Genomic DNA, 18,523 nt, shown 5'->3' with positions numbered 1-18,523 from the left:
ATAATGTGGGAAAAGGTCATTTGGGGATTATTACTGAAACATACCTACATTACATAAGATAAAATGGTTTTGCAGATGTCTAATGGTGAAATACAGTGTAGATGGCGGCCATTTTTGAATAATTGTGTATCATTTTAGCATTAGCGTCAGAGTTTCAGGTAACGCTAACTAGCCACCGCTCACCTGAGTCAAAGCCATACAGGAAATCACTGCATCACACTGAATGTTTTAATGAAGTGAGGGGCGCATGACGTTAGCCACGAGCGCTAAAGTTTCATATAAACATCCAACACAAACACAAGCTAATGGTAGGCTCACTTTTACAGTTATAAAGTACAGTGTGTTATGGCTGTGCAGCAGTGGTACAGATGAGAAACAGGAGCGAAACAAGAACTCAAATAGTGAACTCGAGAAAAACATATGGCCTACTGCAAGGACAATTGTAAAATAGAAGTATTCAATGAAATAGACACGGTACAACAGTATTGCATGAAGTAGATAATTGGTGCTGGTGCTACTACCGCAAATTCCATTGTACCAGGATTTGTTGAGTATCAAAATCCAAATACTAATAGATACTAAGGCTGCATTCAGACTGCAGCCTGAAGTGACCCAAATCCGATTTTTTGGCCTCTATGTTACCTGTATCTGATCTTTTAATGACAGTCTGAACGACACAGATCAGATTTTTTCAAATGCGACCCAGGCCACTTGGTCTACGTTCAGACTGCAGGGCTTAACGCTCAATTCCAATTTTTTTGTGAAATCCGATGTTTTTGTGAGGTCGTTCACATTTCCAATTAAATGCGTCTTGTATGTGACTCCAGTGTGAACAGTAAACGGCTCAAAAGTGTCCCGCATGCGCACTGGAGGACACGATGACGTCAACCGCAGCGAGCGTGCTCTGTGTTTACGGAAGTTGTCCAAACATGGACGCGAGCTTTGAGCACCTGGCGATTTTAAAGTTTCTCTCGTACCGGAGCCAGAACATGTACAACTTACTTGTTTTAAGGAGGAGATTGAGAAGGAGAAGGACGAGGTTTTTGGCCGTGGCGTTTTGCGGGACAGCGGCAGTGACGTCCGTTGAAAGGAACGTGTGGATGTGGAGACGTAGCCAAGAGTGGTGAGTGGTGATGTGCTTCACTTCAGTGACACGGAGTTCATTAACAATTTTTGCCTACTTCAGCACAGAATAGCGACGTTTGTGGCTTGTTGATAACACGTAGGTCGAATGAATGCACTTTGGCCGTTCACACTGAAGTCGCATGTCAAAAGATTGGATATGTATCAGTTTCAGGACCACATATCCAAGTGGCCTGGGTCGCATTTGAAAAAATTGGATCTGTGTCGTTAAAAGATCAGATACAGGTCACATAGAAGCCAAAAAATTGGATTTGGGTCACTTCAGGCTGCAGTCTGAACGCAGCCTAAGACTAGCAATATTAGATACTCATTTGAATCAATACTGAAAATGTATTCAGATTAACAGAACACATGGATCTTTCTTGAATATTTTAAAAATGTTCTATATCAGAACTAGTGTAAGGCCATGTGTTAATGGTAATGGTATTATTTTGAGTTGAAAATTACATTCTATTGTCTAAGAAAATGTGTTTTTATTATCACTGTGGTAGCCTATTGACATCAAGCCTTTTTCTTATAGTATTACAATGAAGTTTGAAATGTTTGCTGTATTGTAACAACAATAGCTACCACTGCAACTTATATTACTACTGCTACTTCTGTTACACTATCTATTCATGGGTTTCAGCTTCTTGTTATCTACCACATTTTTCTCATTCAGAAGATATAATATTTAGTTTGAAATTGTTAATCACTAGGGCAACAGTCCTCATTTTCAATTATTCTACTACCCGTGGATTAGTGAAAGTACAATGAGAAATCCCTGCCTTATTTGGCTTTATTATAGTTAAATGTTACAGACAGGAGGGGTGTGAATGTTTTTACTCCAGACACTGAGTGGAAGTGGCAGAGACCAGCCCAGCTCAGGAAGTCCAAGTCCAGACCAAGTCTAGACCAAACAATGCCTGAATTTGAGAAACATTAAAGCGTCTATATCTACTGCTCCTTCATATACTTATTTACTTTGAAACCTCTATCCAATTAACAGTACTGTGCAAAATGTATGCACATGATTTTGAAAAGACCATGATCAAAAGAATGAATGAATGATGCCTAACCCCTGCCAAGGTGTTAGGCAAAACTCACAAGCACAAAAATGACATACTATTTGTTACAGAATGCTGAACTAAATTAATTACAACAGTTGCTATAGTGATTAACCATTAAAACAACACCTTTTCAGTGCTGAAAAGTCATCAAAATGTTGACTATAACATGAACCTGAAACCCATGATATTATGACAAAGATAAATAATTCTACATAAGTCTAAGTTATAGCCTTTACATCTTCCATCTTTTGCACTTTATTTTGAAAGACACACCAGCCCCTCATGGAGACCAGTGAGATCATGATTCTGTGGATGGAGTCAGTAACAGGGTCAAAAGAGAGACTTTATGATGTGATCAAACTCTGGCAGCTTCTTCAGGAATTCAAATCCCAAAGTAGCAGCTCTAGTCCCACTTTCTTTCATTAAATCTCCACAGAAAAGAGAAAACGCAACAGCGTCAGGGGCAATGCTGTAAAACCAAATCAAAATGCGACCGCACTGACCTCCCCTGCCCCTCAAACCAAATGCGCTGCTCATAATAAAATGAATTAACAGGGCTGAGGAGAATGAGAAATGTTGTGTCTTTGCCAAAACTTTACAATGAGCAAAATGTAAAGAGAGAGGTTAACTAAAGGTAAAGAAGACTCATGATAAACGAATTAAAGCTACAGGATTTTGGTAAGAAATGTATCATATCTTTCCATGTCAAAGCTGAGTGCATGTGACAGGTTAGATTACTTATTTCACTAACACATCATTAACAACATTATATTTAAGGTTTGACTAAGACTCTTGCCTAGTTTATGATTTCACTTCCTGGCTGTGCAGGCAGCAGATATGACATGTGTAGGGGTAATTCCATTAGTTACCTAGCAACCATGATGTTAACAAGCATCAAAACATGTTTAAATTACACAATAGTTATGAATACACTAATACAATAAATGACAACACATTTATGTTGTTAAATGAAGGTTTAAAGTGTCAGAAAAATGCCTTCCTTGTACGTAAATTGTCACTACATTTTGGATGAAATTTTCAGTGTTGATGACACAGGTAGAAGGATTTTGTTTTAGAACTCAACTCTACTTCTTGCATTTTTGTAATTTTCTTCTCATCTTTTCCAGTAGACTCCCACTTAAATGATGTAAAGCTATGAAAAATATTTAGGCATTACCCCACCAAACCAAGTTAGAATTAGAAAAACATGACTGTCATATACAGTACGTGTTGCATAAACTCCTAGTGGTTTAGATGCCAGAGCAGTGTAAATGGCAACCCAAAGTAATGAGCTCATTCTGCTTTCAGGTTGGATAATTGTATTGAGAACCTATATGCCCTAGCTGAGGAGGTCTGTGAAATAAACTAAAAGTTAAAAATCCTACATAAGTAAAGAAGCATGTGTTAAGTCTGTGAATGGCTGGCTTATTCTCTAAATGTGTTTTTTGATTTTCGAACAGATTAACATGTGAAAAGTGAATGGAAAAAATGATATTGCAGCAAAAGTTAAAATCACACCAATATGAATAGTATCCCTTCAAGGCTATATATCAAACAGCTCTAATGAAATAGTTCTCGGCGCTAAAACTATGAGCCAATAAAATCCTGTGACAAAAACACTCTTGTCTAAAATAATTGCATCTGAAATGTGCTTTGTTCATTGTTATATTTAAATGAAAACAGGGACAGTTTTTGCCCTCAAACCAAACTTGCACAAGTGACTTCTCTGAGCCAAAGTTATTCTCCATTCCTGGCTGTACATGTTGTGACTCATACGATACCTATTAAACACCAGTGCACCTGCGGACAGTGTGCAGGGCGGACGCCATTTTGAGGTCTTTATATAAAAACCTCATTGTCTTTTAATTTGGCGGCTCACTGTTTCCACATTTTAAAATTAAGTGTTTTGGTTTTGAAAGGCTTTAGTCACTGGCTCAAAGTTGCAAGTCTCTCATAAGAACATTTACAATTTGCCATACAGTGCTAAAGCAATTTCTTATTTAAAGTTGCACTCTGTAACTTTTCTGGTGGAGGGTCCGTCACCTGCTTGTCTCCATGGAAATGTACTTAGAATGTTCCACCGTATAGCCATAAACTTAAGAATCTCCATGGAATCTTGCAAGCCACATTACAAGTTAGATCTGTGAAGAGGCAACCCCACTCACAGTCACGCTCACAAAAATATATGTTTTTTAAGATATTTTTGAGCAATAAATACCACCTGCAGTTGAAAAAAAAAGTCACAGCAATACACTGGACAAATTTGACTCCTAACCAAACAGTTTGAGGTTCAATCCTCATTCCTATACTCAACATGTTGTATAAATATGTGTGGGTACTGTGTTGTTACCAAAAATCTGGTCTCCATGAGGTAAGTTCTTTATTGGATCAACAACATGATTGGTTTCTGTTAGAATAAGACTCCATATTTGTCTATAATTATTCCATTCTTTCCTAATATTTTATTAACTAAAATTTAACAGAAATTTTAGAGAAGCTCATTCTCCAACAGGCTCCTACATCTCTGCTTAAACAGTGACAGATACAGGACTACATTCATACAATACTCCATACAACTGTACCCTTATGTAATAAATAAACCCATGTCCTGTCAATCATTATTTCATCTTTGCACTGTTTCTCCTTACAACTTCTTGTATATACCTGAGATAAATGTGTATTACTATATTTCTATATTTTATTTTTACTTGTACATACATTTATATGATTTTGTCATATTAAACCAGTCTGTGGCTATTTTTGCTTTGAATTTATTATTACCATTTATATTGTTGCTCTTTGTTATTATATTTATTGTGATTGTGAGCTACTCTGTCCAAATAATTTCCCTTGTGAATCAACTAAGTTTGTCTAAGTCTAAGTCTAACTTCTATCAGAAAGAGGCCATTAAAAAAAATTCTGGTGCCTGTACTTTTTTCAATCAAAGCTAGAGCCAAAGCAGTAAGCAAACGTATGGTACTCACCATCATCGAGGTACATCTGGTCCAGCTCTTGTGGTTCTTGCTTGATGCTGACGGGAGCTCCCTGCGAGGGGGTGCTGGCTCCATCCCTAGACCTGTCTTTGGGTGGAAGGGGCAGAGGAGAGGGGCTGGGGGCGGGCTGAACATTTGTAGTGTTGTTGTTAGAAAATGGCGATTCTGGGCTTGGCGTGGACGGTTGGGACAGCGGACTTGAAGCGAACCGCCCGGGTGTCTCTTGGATGATTGACACATGGGGTATGGGGAGGTTGAAGGTCGTTGCCGTGGGTGACAGGCTGTGGAGTTTGGGGCTGGGTGAGGCAGGAGGTATGGGCGGTGGAGGCTTCGGGGTGATGCGCTGAGGTGTTTGAGTAGAGGAGAAGGGTGACCCAGGACCGCTGAGGATTATGGGAGTGAGAGTGGGTGGGGGGAAGTACGGTTTTGGGTGCAGAGGCAGCGAAGTGCAGACGAGAGAGCTGTCAAAGTCGTCATGAGGCTCTGTCTTTATAGTTGGGACTGAGGATAGAGAAAAGAAATGGATAATTAATTTTCAAATTACATCATCACATTTTATAGGCTTATGATTAGGAGTGAAATGAATTACAATGATTAAATTGATAAAATGACATTGATATTTTTGTGGCTCAGTAATTATAATTTCAGTTATTTCAGTTTGCTATATGCACAAAAAATCGATTGAAGCATGAAGAACCACTTAATATTAAAACTGTTCTATTACAAGTCTGTTCTTTCAAATGTATCTACAACTGAGGGCAAACTTGCATACTCTTGAGTTCATTAATAACTAATCAATTATGTTACTAACCCTATATTACTTCAGCATCATATTAAACCAGCTAAACAGGCTCCTTTTTGGTGCATGAATAGCCACATAACTTGAGTGAACATTATATATAGCCTTGAACAGTGAGTTTTTTGGACCTGTTTCTTGTATGACCACTCTTACTTTAAAAAGACTCCAAACCCATAAAAGACTGAGTCACCAACATGAGAAACTTCCAGCGCCCGGGACACTAAAAGTCCTGTTTGACTTGGATTTAGGATCGCGATAATTCTTCAGAATGTGTTTTAAGAAATATGTCGTAGCAGCAGAAGCAACATGTGGGAATAGTCACTTTAAGATGAATTATTCTTCTATACAGAGGACAGACAGAGAGAGTGGACAAGACAGAATTACACACACTGCAAACAAGACTTCTCAAATGTTGATACCTAAGAATAAAACCGGTGTTCTAGTACAAGTTGGACATTTCACAGCGGACCTAAAACTGCTTAAAACATGTGGTTGAAATGACAAAGACTATAAATAATAATTCTATTGTTTAGTTATCCATGGGTTTCAGTATAATGAGAAATCTGGACCGAAATCACAGTGGTTAATAATTTAAAACAAAATGTTATATCTTTTGAATGGGAAAAAGTCTTCAAAAGGAAGCTGAAATCAAGGAATAGTCCAATGAAGGCTGTAAGGTAACTAGTTATTGGTTTCAGATGAAAAATTTGCAAAGTTGCCATAGCAGTAATCAATTCAAAATAAAATATTATATTGTTTGAGTGGTCAAAATCATGGCACCTATTGGGTTTCAGCTTCTTGTTATATGCAACATTTTTAGGACTTCCTCCATTCATAAAATATAATGTTTAGGTTAAACACTGTTAATCATTTTGCCAACAGTACTCATTTTTCGTCATTCTGAAACCCATGAATAGGTTCTTTTGATTCAACTTGAAAAAAACACTTTTAAGAACAGTGGTTGTTTAAATTAGTGATTCTATTAAAGTTGAAAATGTTGGGTCCATGACAAAACTGTTGGCTCCTCAAACATTTAAACAACCTTTTCAATCTAAATGCTAAGCTTCTCATGCTAACCACCAGCGCCACTGAAAACGCACCCTATTCACGTTTTACCTCATTTTGCCAAACCACATGGTTTTCCCCAAGTTTCTCTTCGACTTTGACCTGTAGAAGACACTGACCACACCCTCCTCTCCTCTCTCTCACACCCTCATTCTCTCCCTTTCTCTCTGTCTCTCCCTCTCTTGCTACCTCTCCCACCTGGCTTTCAGCTCATTTCTTGAACTTATGTTTATCTTTTTCATAACTACACATTGTGTACTTTTATATGTTGATCTACTGTAAATCACTTTGGTGCAGCCTAGTTGTTTTAAAATGTGCTATATAAATATATTGTATTATCTTCCTCAGTCTCCATTTCTCTGTTCTCTCTCCCTCTCTTATTGCTCCCTCCATTTTGCTTCTCTCTCTCTGCCATGGTCTCTTTTACAACCCCCTATTCTCTCCTTCCTCCTCCTCTCTCTCACCCTCGCTCTATTTACCCCTCTCTAGCCCTCTCTCTCCCCCACTGTCTCTTTCACCCTCTCTCTTCCTCTTTCTCTCCTCGTTCTCTGCCTCCCCTCCTTCCTCCCTATCCCGCTCCCTTCCTCCCTCCCTCTCTCTCCTTCATCCCAATACAATGCAGTACATTCACTTCAGGACAGTCACTCGCCCTCACATTCAGGCTGGGTCCAAATGAGTCATGAAGCTTTGAACCTCCCATACAAACTTCATCCAAACCTTCACCAATTACTTTTTACATTAAAGTTTGTGTTTATATTTAGCTTGGCGGTAACTTCTCTATTGAAAAGACTTGCAGTTCCCATGTCCCCCCATATCCCTTGTCCCGCCCAGTTTTGAGTTGGAGCGGTCACATCCAGGTTTGAAAAATAACACGTTTTATGGAGGGTTCCCTAAATAATAATGCAGCTTTGTTCCTCCCTTACAAACCACCAGACAAAAGCAATACAGTCTGTCTCGCATGTAAAAACAATATAAAATGTAATAATAAAGTTTAGTAAAATTAAAAACTATTATCCAATGTTTGTTGATTTTACAGCTTACGTTTAATGAGTACAAGTTAAAAACAGCAGTTTAGATACAAACGTCATGTTTTTGCTCATAACTGAGGGGATGCAGTAGTTTTTGTAGCTTGTTAGTGGAGTGCCTATCCTTACTGAAGACTATTAAAAAACACAGAAGCTGAAAATGCACTTCTCAACAATTTCACATGACCCTGCATGTAGTGTAATTTCAAAATCACCTGAATTTAGATTTATTTGTTTAAAGGGACAATGCATATTAATGAATACACAATGCAAATCTACCAGAATTATCCCAATAGCCAATTGAATGTTATTTTGCACTTTTATTTCTTTTATCTCTAAGCCTGTCATGATAAAAACTACATCAATTTATCGCTCAATAAATAAAAAATGGAACAATATTTTTGCAGGTCATTACTTATCATGGGTTTTTCTTTGCACTTCTGGGGATTTTTTGTTATTCCTCTGTACTGCAATAAGATTGAGTGGGTGAAAGTTCAATAAATAACTTCTTCTATGACTCATTGTAGACACAAACGAAGCACTTTTCACTTTCATCCCCCTATTTATTTTTTGCAGTTCATGATTTTTTATGAATGATGTACATAGTGTACAAGTATTTTGGCAGATAATCCTGCTTTAGGGTTAATGTGTCAGTGGCATAAATTAGTTTCAATATTATAATCTATTGTCTGTATTCTCTTCATCAATATATTGCACATTAAAAGGTTTGATGGTGACTCAAGTCCAATTCTAAACTAAAAGGAGTTGAACAGGACCAAGCTAAGTCTACATCTGTACTAAACCCAACCCAAATCAAGACCAAACTAGGAAAGCTTTGACACATCCTTGGTGGTTTAAGTTGACTGGTTTATTTCAATAATTCAATAATGTATGTATATTATATTGTAATACTCAGACTGACCAGTGGCGGGGACGTAGGTGAAGCGCTGGTATTGGCTGCGTTTGCGTTTACCAGTGCACACGAAGAAGTTGACGTGAACTGGAGCCGACAGCCTTTGGGTCCTGTACGGAGGGACTTCCACCACCAGTGTGTTCTGTGACAGGAGAAAAACTGTTATATTACAGTACTATGTGATCAAGAATAACATTATCTGCAAGAGAGCACACACAACACAGCATGAGAAACTGTGTATTTTTACATCTAGTAAACAGGTACAATTGAAGTAGTTTATTTGTCATTATACACACAAGTTCTAAACTAAATTGCAGAGCTCAGATTAAAGGTAAGGTCTGACTGAGCCACTGCAATTCGATGACTCTTGAGTAGCATGTTTTTGGAGGTAAAGGCAAAAGTGGGGTACTTGGAGTTACAAACACAAAGATACAAACTCCATAAAGAAAGATCTTGTCCAATTTGGGAATTGAACCCAGCACCTTCTTGCTGTGAGGTGAAGCGCTGAACTATTTTGACACAAACATACTCAGAGCCTGATACTTTTCATATGACGTCCACATTCCCTGAGGGTGTGATGCTAACTGAATATCTAACTGACAAACTAACTGAATATCTATTTTCTATTTATCTTGAACTTTTAGACAGCCTTACAACTTTTTTGGCAGTGTTTGCTAAAGAGTGCATTGTGTCACCATAAAAACTGCTCAACATTCTGCCAGACATACACGTAGACTCCCTCAGGGTGATGTCACTACACACATGTTCACTACCACAATTTCTCATACCTCACATGCCTCACCTATACTCATTGACTTAACATTTATGTATTATGTCATCAAAATTTGCTTTGGATCAGTAAATATTAGAAATGGGGTGACATAATTTATTTATTTTGATTTATTTAGGTATAAGGTACACTGCACAACTTTGCTGGTGGTAAGTCCGCTACCTACTTGTCTCCATGGACATGTTATTGCTTTGCCTGAAATATTCCATGGTATGACATTAAACAAATACATCTAGCATTTACTCATTGCAGGTGTTTCTATTGCTCAAAAATACAATGATTTCTTTAGTGAATAGGGGAGACTCTCCATAGATCTGAGTTGTAATGTAGCGTAGTGCTGTAACCTGCTTGTCCCCTTCGTGATAGATACCTTTAATCTATACTGTGGAACATTCTACACAAAGCAATATCATTTCTATCTGGTAGACAGGGAACTCCAAATACATCTAGTCTATTTAGTCAGTCTCAAACCATCTTTATTCTTGCCTTTTTGTAGTTTCTAACACATGAACTTTAAGGACAAGCCGTTCAAATTTAAGAAACAATTTATCGCTCTTTGACAGTCGAGAGGAGGCCAAGGAATAAATCAAGACAGAGACCCCGGAGCCAAGAGCTTCTGTCTGTGGAGAGATGACTGCTCTCACGTCCTGTTTGAATGTAAATCTATGAACATGAGTGTGTCGAGGGATGTGCAGGAGAGAGTCATCTGTCTGCAAAGCGGATCTTTGGAGACCCAGTGACAGGACAGACTCAGGACACATTTACGTTTTTGCAGTGGTTGTGCAATAGAAACCAGATGGATACAGCCTTGTGCATCTGTGTTTTTATGTTGTACTAAAAACTCAAAATGTCAGGAAGAAATATTTTAAGAAATGTAGATGTATTTTCACAAGATGTTTCATTTTTTTGAAGAAATGTTGTTTGCCCTTGAATCTTACATTTTACCAAAATGGGTAGAAATATAAATGAAGGTTATGTAATTATAAGTTATGGAAGTAACTACAGCAGTGGTAGTAGCAGTCTTTTACTTACAACAATGAGCAAGAAATCTGTATAGATACAGTATATTGAAATACTTCCTTGTCTCCTTTGTTGCATGAAGTATAGTAATAGAAGTAGCAGTTACAGCAACACACTGGCTGTAGTGGAAAGAGCAGTAATAGTTGTATAGTAGTTGTATATTAATGGTATTAGAAGTAGAACTCATACTAGTAGTAGTAGAGAGTCAGGGAGCAGAAACAGAGAGAGGGAGAGAGGGATTAAGAAATAGAGTGAGAGAGGCAGAAAGAGAGAGAGAGAGAGGTGACAGATGGGACACAGAGGAGCATTTGTGGACCTCTTGAGCGAAAATTTCTCAGTTTAATTTGATGTGTCCAACTGAAAATGCCTCAGACTGGATCACAGCTGCTACATCGATTGTTCTTCCTCTTAAAGTTTGTGCAGGTGACAGAGAATGTGAGAATGTGAAAATGTGAGGTGAAACTTGGTCAAGGAGAATGCACTTGTAATGGGAGCATGGAAGTGGTTTAGACACAAGCACCTGAACAAACCTCAGCTCGCCACAGTCACGAGCTAAAATGCCAAATTGTCTTTAATACCTTTTAATGACGACCTAGAAGTTGGAAAATTACTACTGAACTGAAGTAACATGTGGAAAAGTAACATAATTTCTACAATTCCAAAGCTACATGGGCAATACTGACAAATTCATCTAACTCTACGATCAGAAGGTATTTGGTCAATTCTTTTTTTCAACTTTAAATGCATTAGTTTTGCATTAGAGTGACACGAATGTGAAATTACATTTGCCCACAAACATGCAGAAATCAATCACTTTATACTCTCTTCAGTGATGGGAAGAATACTTTGATAATGTATATAGTTACAGAATACTGACTACCTGCATTAAAATGTATTCTGTAATGTATTCTAATACATGATTCAATCAGAACTCTGTATTCTGAATACTTAAAATACTTTTACATTGAGTTGCATTTAAATGACAGTGTAAAGCAACATAGGATTAATAACCAGAAGTGTTTTTCTCTCTAATATTGTGCAGTTTGATGCTTAAACGGTGTGATCAAGTACTGCAATGTATTCCTTTGATTTTAGAAAAGTAACTGTGTTCTGAATACAACCAAATGAAAAAAGTAACTGTACCTGAATACAATTACTCAAAAGTATTCTGAACAAGTATTCTTGGTATGTATTCAGTTACTTCCCAACACTGACCCTCTTTGACTCTCTTTTGAAAGGTCACTTTAATATTTAAAACATTTTAATCAGACAATTTTTTTTAAAACTACCCAATACTAAAATTTTGCACATCTTCTAAACAACAATCACCACAATTCATGAATTTGATACATTGTCAATCTCTTTCAACAATTTCAGGTAACTTCATATTCATTTGGTGGCATTTTTGTTACGTTATATAGAGTACTAAAATTACATGAGCACAACAGCAGCATTTATCTGTGGGAGCTGGAATCGCACTGCCAACCTATGGGCCAGTAGATCAGACTGCTCAAGCAATGATGTTTATGTCAAGAGAGGATTTTAGTATTGACTTTGACTTTACTTTCAAACACTTTCTCCTCTGTCAAATCTCTTCTTTACTTTTCTCCAAATTGAGCAGTTGAGATATTCACCTTACTGTCAAATCCTCTTTGTTTCTCTAATCTCTCCTTTATTTTTCCTCCAGTCTGACGCAGGGAAACCTCTCTCTATCTCACAGGAAAAGCCCAGAGCCACAGCCAGGCTCCTCCTCCTTAGATCAGAGCCTGAACTTTTCAAACCTTTTCAACACATTTTAAACACAACATTTCTCTGTCCCAAAGCACGATCCTGGCCTGCTCCACAGTTAACAGTCTAAGTTTGAGACCACCAAGTCTCTCAGTAATAAAGTCCATACTGTCTCCAGGCCCAGTGTAAATGAATAGGCTCCTGCTGTGGGCCATAGACCATTTATTTGACTAAACTCTAGTCCGACCCAGGCACTAGTCTCAAGACAGGAATTTGGTTTCTGAGATTTAAGAGCTTTATACTTTTGAGGATAATTATGTAAACCTTTTCAACTGTGATTTCTGTCAGATAATTACAAAAGAATAGGTAACCAAGATGTACAAGATATTCACTTTGGAACATGTTTTAAATTCAAGTGTGTTTATAACAGTTTAAAATTAAAGGTGAACTACGTAACTTTTTTGGTGGAAGATACGCCTAGATTGTTCAACAGTATGGCATTTAATGTATATATCATCTCCATAGGGACCACCAGGTTACAGGTCAAATCTGTGGAGAGGCGAGTCCATTCATAGTAAGAATGTGTGTTCAAGATATTATGCTGTTTTCTTATTTACATTATAATTCTGTTTCCTCATCAAAAACATACCTGAAGTTGGTTTGTTTCATTCATGCAAACCCAGATCATTATTCAGAATGAGTTCTTCTTGCAAACACTTTGTTCCCCCTTGTGATGCCATGTGCTCCACTGTGTTTTTAAACTCTCCACTACACCTTCCTGACTGTCCTGAAGTTGTCAATTGCTACTAAACAAAAAGTTAAAAGGTAGCTGTTAACCTGTAAACTGCAGCTACAGCTACAGGAACAGAGAATTTTGAGCTTTGGAGATGTTTAATAATGTGGGATTACTTAAACATGTGTGAATGAAACAAAACACCGAGCATGTTTTCAATGAGATAACAATATTCTAACATGGCTAAAAGCTCATGATTGTCAATTTTGCTATCAAGGACCTTTAATGTCATATGGTGGAACATTGTAGGGAAAGAGTCAAATAAAATGATGCTGTTTTATGATTTCTGAAACTGTTTTAGCCCCTTTTTGTCAATGCATCATTACAATTTACCTTCCAAAATAAATTTACAACTAGATAAAAAGCTAGATAAATGGTCCCTCTATGCTGTCTATGTGGAAAAACTTCAAAACAGAACTTGCCAAAAAGTGTTACATCATAGTAGATCACTTCTAAATAAAGTCACATGACAGCAGATGTTTAGCCTTGTAACGTTTAGTCCAAATGATTGAACCCAGCTTTTGATTTGATAATGGCCTCAATGTGTAACTTCTCCCCTGTGAATTTGATAATAGTATGTTGTGTACACGGGTGAAGGACTTACAGGTTTGGCAGTGTCCCTCTCCACCTTGGCCTCTGTCTCCCAAAGGTGCTGTCCATCTGAGAAGACACAGACACAGACAGGAAGTGGGTCAGACGCAGCAGGTTTAAGTAATCCACCCACTCTACACCCAATCAGAGATATCACCAAAGGAGACATGAGAGTGATGTCATTTACATTTACAAGACAGTTATGAGTTATTTTTCACTCATAACCTACTTACTGTTTATATAGGGCAAACCTGTAGTTCAAATGGGATTTATTTTTTCATTTTAAAGAAGACAATTTGTGCTGTTTTAAGTATTAAACAATAAAATACATCAATCATTAATATACATTTTTGTTTATTGTTAACTGTGATATTGATCTAAAATGGCTTAACAAGAGACACCATTGACTTCCTGTTCAAAACTCCAGAACTGACAGATCCCGTCTTCTCATAGTGACATTTTGATCATCACAATTAAGTACAGAGCAGTGGGCAGAGATGGGGGGTAGGAGAAAACACATATTTTCAGAGCACTAAAGCTTTGAATGCAGAACAACAAAAGATTACTCAAACATGCATGAATCAATCTAAATACAACATTGATTAAAATAATGATGAGGGAACACTGCAATAACATGGATAAAACCACATCCAAGTAAAATTTACATAATTTGCCCCTCTTAAAATTATACATGTGCTATGTGAGAAGTGGAATATCTCTATTTCCCCTATTTAACAACAATAAGTTTGAAAGCTGCCAGTTTCAAAATGTCTCAAAGTACTAACCTAGCAATACCTAAGTTTTGATATGCCAATTTCAGTATTTATTGATCATTATTTGTTCATACCATTTTGATTTTCTTATTAAAAACACACTGAAACTGCTTTTAATATTGAGGTTTATGAGCAGAGACAATAGATCAATTTAGTGTTTGCTCTCAGTTTAAACTCCCCTCTGGACCAACTGCTCATACATACATACATTACACAACATTTAGATGGTTTTCAAAATGTATGCTTCAAAACTGGGAGCTATATCTTCTTTCCTAACTTCTAACTTCAACTGCATCCACATCCACTCAGCCCCCATGGCCAAAACTGAAGAAAAGAGCTTTGTCCCAATTATCTGTTACGTCAATGATACAGAAAACAGACCGCCAACGTCACCCAGTCTGCACCAGGACTATGAGCTCATCCCCTAAGACCCTCTGACCCAAGTCCAGACCAGGAACTAGACCAAGATCCGGACTCAGACCCAGACCAGACCCAGACCCAGACTATTATAGACCAGACGGACTGAGGAGGACCTGATGTAATCCTCCGAATACCAGAGAGGTGATGTTTGGAGTCCCGTAACACATCTGCAAAAGTCCAACTCCATCTGTGCGTCCCATTAAAGTGATTATGAAATACAGTTTATTTTTAAACTTGGAGCTACAGTTTCAAGCTTTCTCATCACATTGTTAACTTCAGCATTACACACTGAATCTTAGTTTAATGAAAAAAATCTATTTGTACCTCATGATCATTATGCGTTAGAAAAGAAAATAATGAATACGTGTTTAGGTGACAGGCTTGTAGCTTGTGTGTAAATGTGTTAGTACTGGTCACATAATAGAACAGGCTGCACTAAAGGGCTGAAGAAACTAATAAAAGTATGCTGTCATTGCCCAGTTTGGAACCATTTTAATTGAACTTGTTTAATTCTTTTAAAACATGTTTATCCTCTCTTCTGTCTTCTGTGGTATGGTGTATTGTTCATCTTAAATGTATGAAGTGTGGCGATTTCTCTGAGTTTATTGTAGAGATAGAAACAAAATCTACCATATCTGACCATGATTAAAGTTGCTGTTTTACTAATGAGGTCAGATTTAACTCAGCTCTACTCTGTTTTCTTGTAATACTGATTAACCGTTAAAATAGGCTACCATTCTATTAACATTTCAGTTAGTATTTATCAGTAAAACAGTTTATAGGATCAAGAGCAAATTTAATCGTAGTCTTGTTAAAATAATGTCAACTTGTATAATAATAATAATAATGTTTGTATATATGTTAAATGGAAGAATACATTTTGGTGGTCAATATTTATCTTGGGGATTTTTTCTTTGTACTAATAAGGAACTTTTTTTTTTTTTTTTCTGTACTATGATCAGATTTGAGCTGTGGAGGGTTGAATAAATAATTTCTGCAGCCCATTACAGATACAAATTAACTACTAAAGTTATTCTGCTGCTTATTTATTGCACTTGCAGTTTATTATAATTTAGAACAGGTTTTGGGTATAATCCTGCTATAGGGCTATTGTGTCAGTGGCACAAATTTGTTGCAATATTATCGGTCTATATTTACTTCAACAGTATAGGGTACTTCAAAATTTATCATCATGACAGACTTATCTCAAAAAAAGATGTTTGTCTAAAGTATGGTTACTATAGAATCTTCAGTGTTTGTGCATTTATAGCGTTGTCAAATCGGGTGAGGTTCAAATGTGTATCACATTTAAGAAAAGGTTTCAGTTACGGCTAACTAGTTCCTGTGCATTAGATGTTTGCGATAATGAAAATGCAATAAGGAAGGTATGTAATGTGTAATGTAATACAAGTCTACTACCTATAATAAAGGAATATAAGAATGAGCAAATGTGTAAGAACGGTGGAATAGTTGTGGAGGAGGTTCGTAAAGGCCGATACACTGTTTTGGTTTATTTAAAATAGGACAAGTAGAAAAAATATTCAACAATTGAGGGTTGAATTTGAGTATTTTGAAGCAACTAAAAACAGTGAGAAGGTTTTAATAGCAAAGAGAAGCTGTTCAAAGGTCCTGTGGGTTCATGTGGTTGGAGCAGGGCTGATGTGGCACAGCTGGCACAGACAGCAGTGTTATTATATGAGACCAGACACCTGTTTATGAATGTGAGCGTCTCTGTTTGGTGCACTCCTTCACTGTGACTGTCTGCAAATGTGCAATGGTTTGGGAAGACTGTCTCTGAAAATAAAGACTTCAAATAAGGGCTCAAAATCTAAAGGAAATACAGCATGAGAATGATTAGAAAACTCAAACATGTAAGCATTATCTGATTTCTGGAGTTATCAGACTATTGAAATGTTATGTCAACATCTGCATATTGTTCATTGTCTTCCAAATACAACAGTTAGTCTAAAATTCCATACATCTTTTGGGCATGTTACTGGCTGACCAGATTATTCCAGTTATCAGATTTTTTCAAGCCATGTCTCTACTAGTTAAAGTTTAGGCACACCTTCTCATTCAAGTTTTTTTTCTTTAGGTTTTACTTTCTATATTTTATATACATGGGACAAATCAAATATATGGAGAAGATGGAATAGAATTATGTATAAAGAAAAACAGTTAAATAAGTTAGCTAAATATGTTTCATATTTTTGTATTCAAATCCTCTAAGCATCCACACTTTGCTTTATCGACCTTGCTGCAAACCCTGGGCCTTCTCTCAGTGAGCTTCTTGGTGAATTCTCCTGAAATAGTTTTCACTTCACAACTGTGTCTTGTCAGAGTCAAGAAATGCCAATGGTGCAAACCAGGGTTCAAAGCAAAGGGTGGCTATGTTTTGAGTTGTTTTGAATAAGTATTTTTTATTTGTTGCATGTTCATTGATAAGTTTGATCTACATTGAAAGAAATGAAAGAATGTGTCCAAACCTTTGACAAAATTAGGGATTTTATTAACACAAGAGGCAACACTGATTCTGACCAAAGCAGACACATGTTCACATTACATTTTCAGCCTAAAATGACTTAACTGTAGAACTCATATTGTACAGTATTATATAAGGTTTCTATTTCATTGGGTCAAATGCTTTGGAGTAACAGACACTTCCCAAGATCATAAAGTTCATGGTCAGTATATAACTGGTATGCAGTGGACAAAACATTTATTTTTATTCCAAATTTGATCCAAGTCCAGTTTTCAAAGCACTGTCTGACAGAGGCTGTATGACTAATTGAGTGCATTCCCCAGAGACTGAGGAGAAGGAGGAGACTGTGCATATGTTTACCATGAAACCAGGAAGTCCACAAATAAACATGTCCCCAGAGCATCACAGACAAGCACAACCAAACAATGAAGGCTTTGGTTCATAATTTCCTCACTTCAAATTTTCAAAAACCGTCAATGACTCTGTCCATATCAAAAAGACCACACTGCAACCTCAAAAATCTCAAAAGGGTTTCTGCTTTATCTCCGTCAAAAAATTGCCTTTTTCATCCTTTTTTAACATGTCAAAATCTGACATTGTCTAATCATAACACTTCATTTTTCAGATATAAAACAATAATTTGACCAATGTATTTAAATAGCTCTTTTACAGGCTGCCAGGAAATTGAGTTCACAAAAGCAGATGGTAAAAGTCATTGTTTAGGCTGAGTGTTTGGACATGGATGATAACCATAATCAATAACAGTAGCATGCTTCACTTTGTCTGTGTGCTCGCAGCTCAGAGCTAATGAAAAACTCCTCTGTATTTAAGGTACACTGTGTAATTTTTCTGATGAAGGTTGTGTGCAAAATGTTATTGCTTTGACCAGATTGTTCAATGGTTAGGAATTAAAGCTAAAGTCACAGTATGTAAGACAAA

General features: G+C 37.0%; 1 protein-coding gene across 1 annotated transcript in view; it reads right to left on the bottom strand.

The window, feature by feature from the left end:
* Nucleotides 1–18,523, bottom strand: part of nfatc1 (nuclear factor of activated T cells 1) — a 67,485-nt gene that overhangs the window by 11,321 nt on the left and 37,641 nt on the right. The window contains exons 7-9 of the mRNA XM_020939321.2: nucleotides 13,923–13,978; nucleotides 8,997–9,129; nucleotides 5,177–5,686 (exon numbers count right to left, since the gene is read on the bottom strand). Coding sequence (XP_020794980.1) covers nucleotides 5,177–5,686; nucleotides 8,997–9,129; nucleotides 13,923–13,978 — 699 coding nt within the window. The remainder of the gene's footprint in view (nucleotides 1–5,176; nucleotides 5,687–8,996; nucleotides 9,130–13,922; nucleotides 13,979–18,523) is intronic.

Source organism: Boleophthalmus pectinirostris, unplaced genomic scaffold (assembly GCF_026225935.1).
Source record: "Boleophthalmus pectinirostris isolate CB_2022bp ecotype Guang Dong unplaced genomic scaffold, ASM2622593v1 HiC_scaffold_21, whole genome shotgun sequence".
In the NCBI taxonomy this organism is placed as follows: domain Eukaryota; kingdom Metazoa; phylum Chordata; class Actinopteri; order Gobiiformes; family Gobiidae; genus Boleophthalmus; species Boleophthalmus pectinirostris.
The sequence above is the reverse complement of the archived record's forward strand: the minus strand, read 5'-3'. Positions and strand labels throughout refer to the sequence as shown.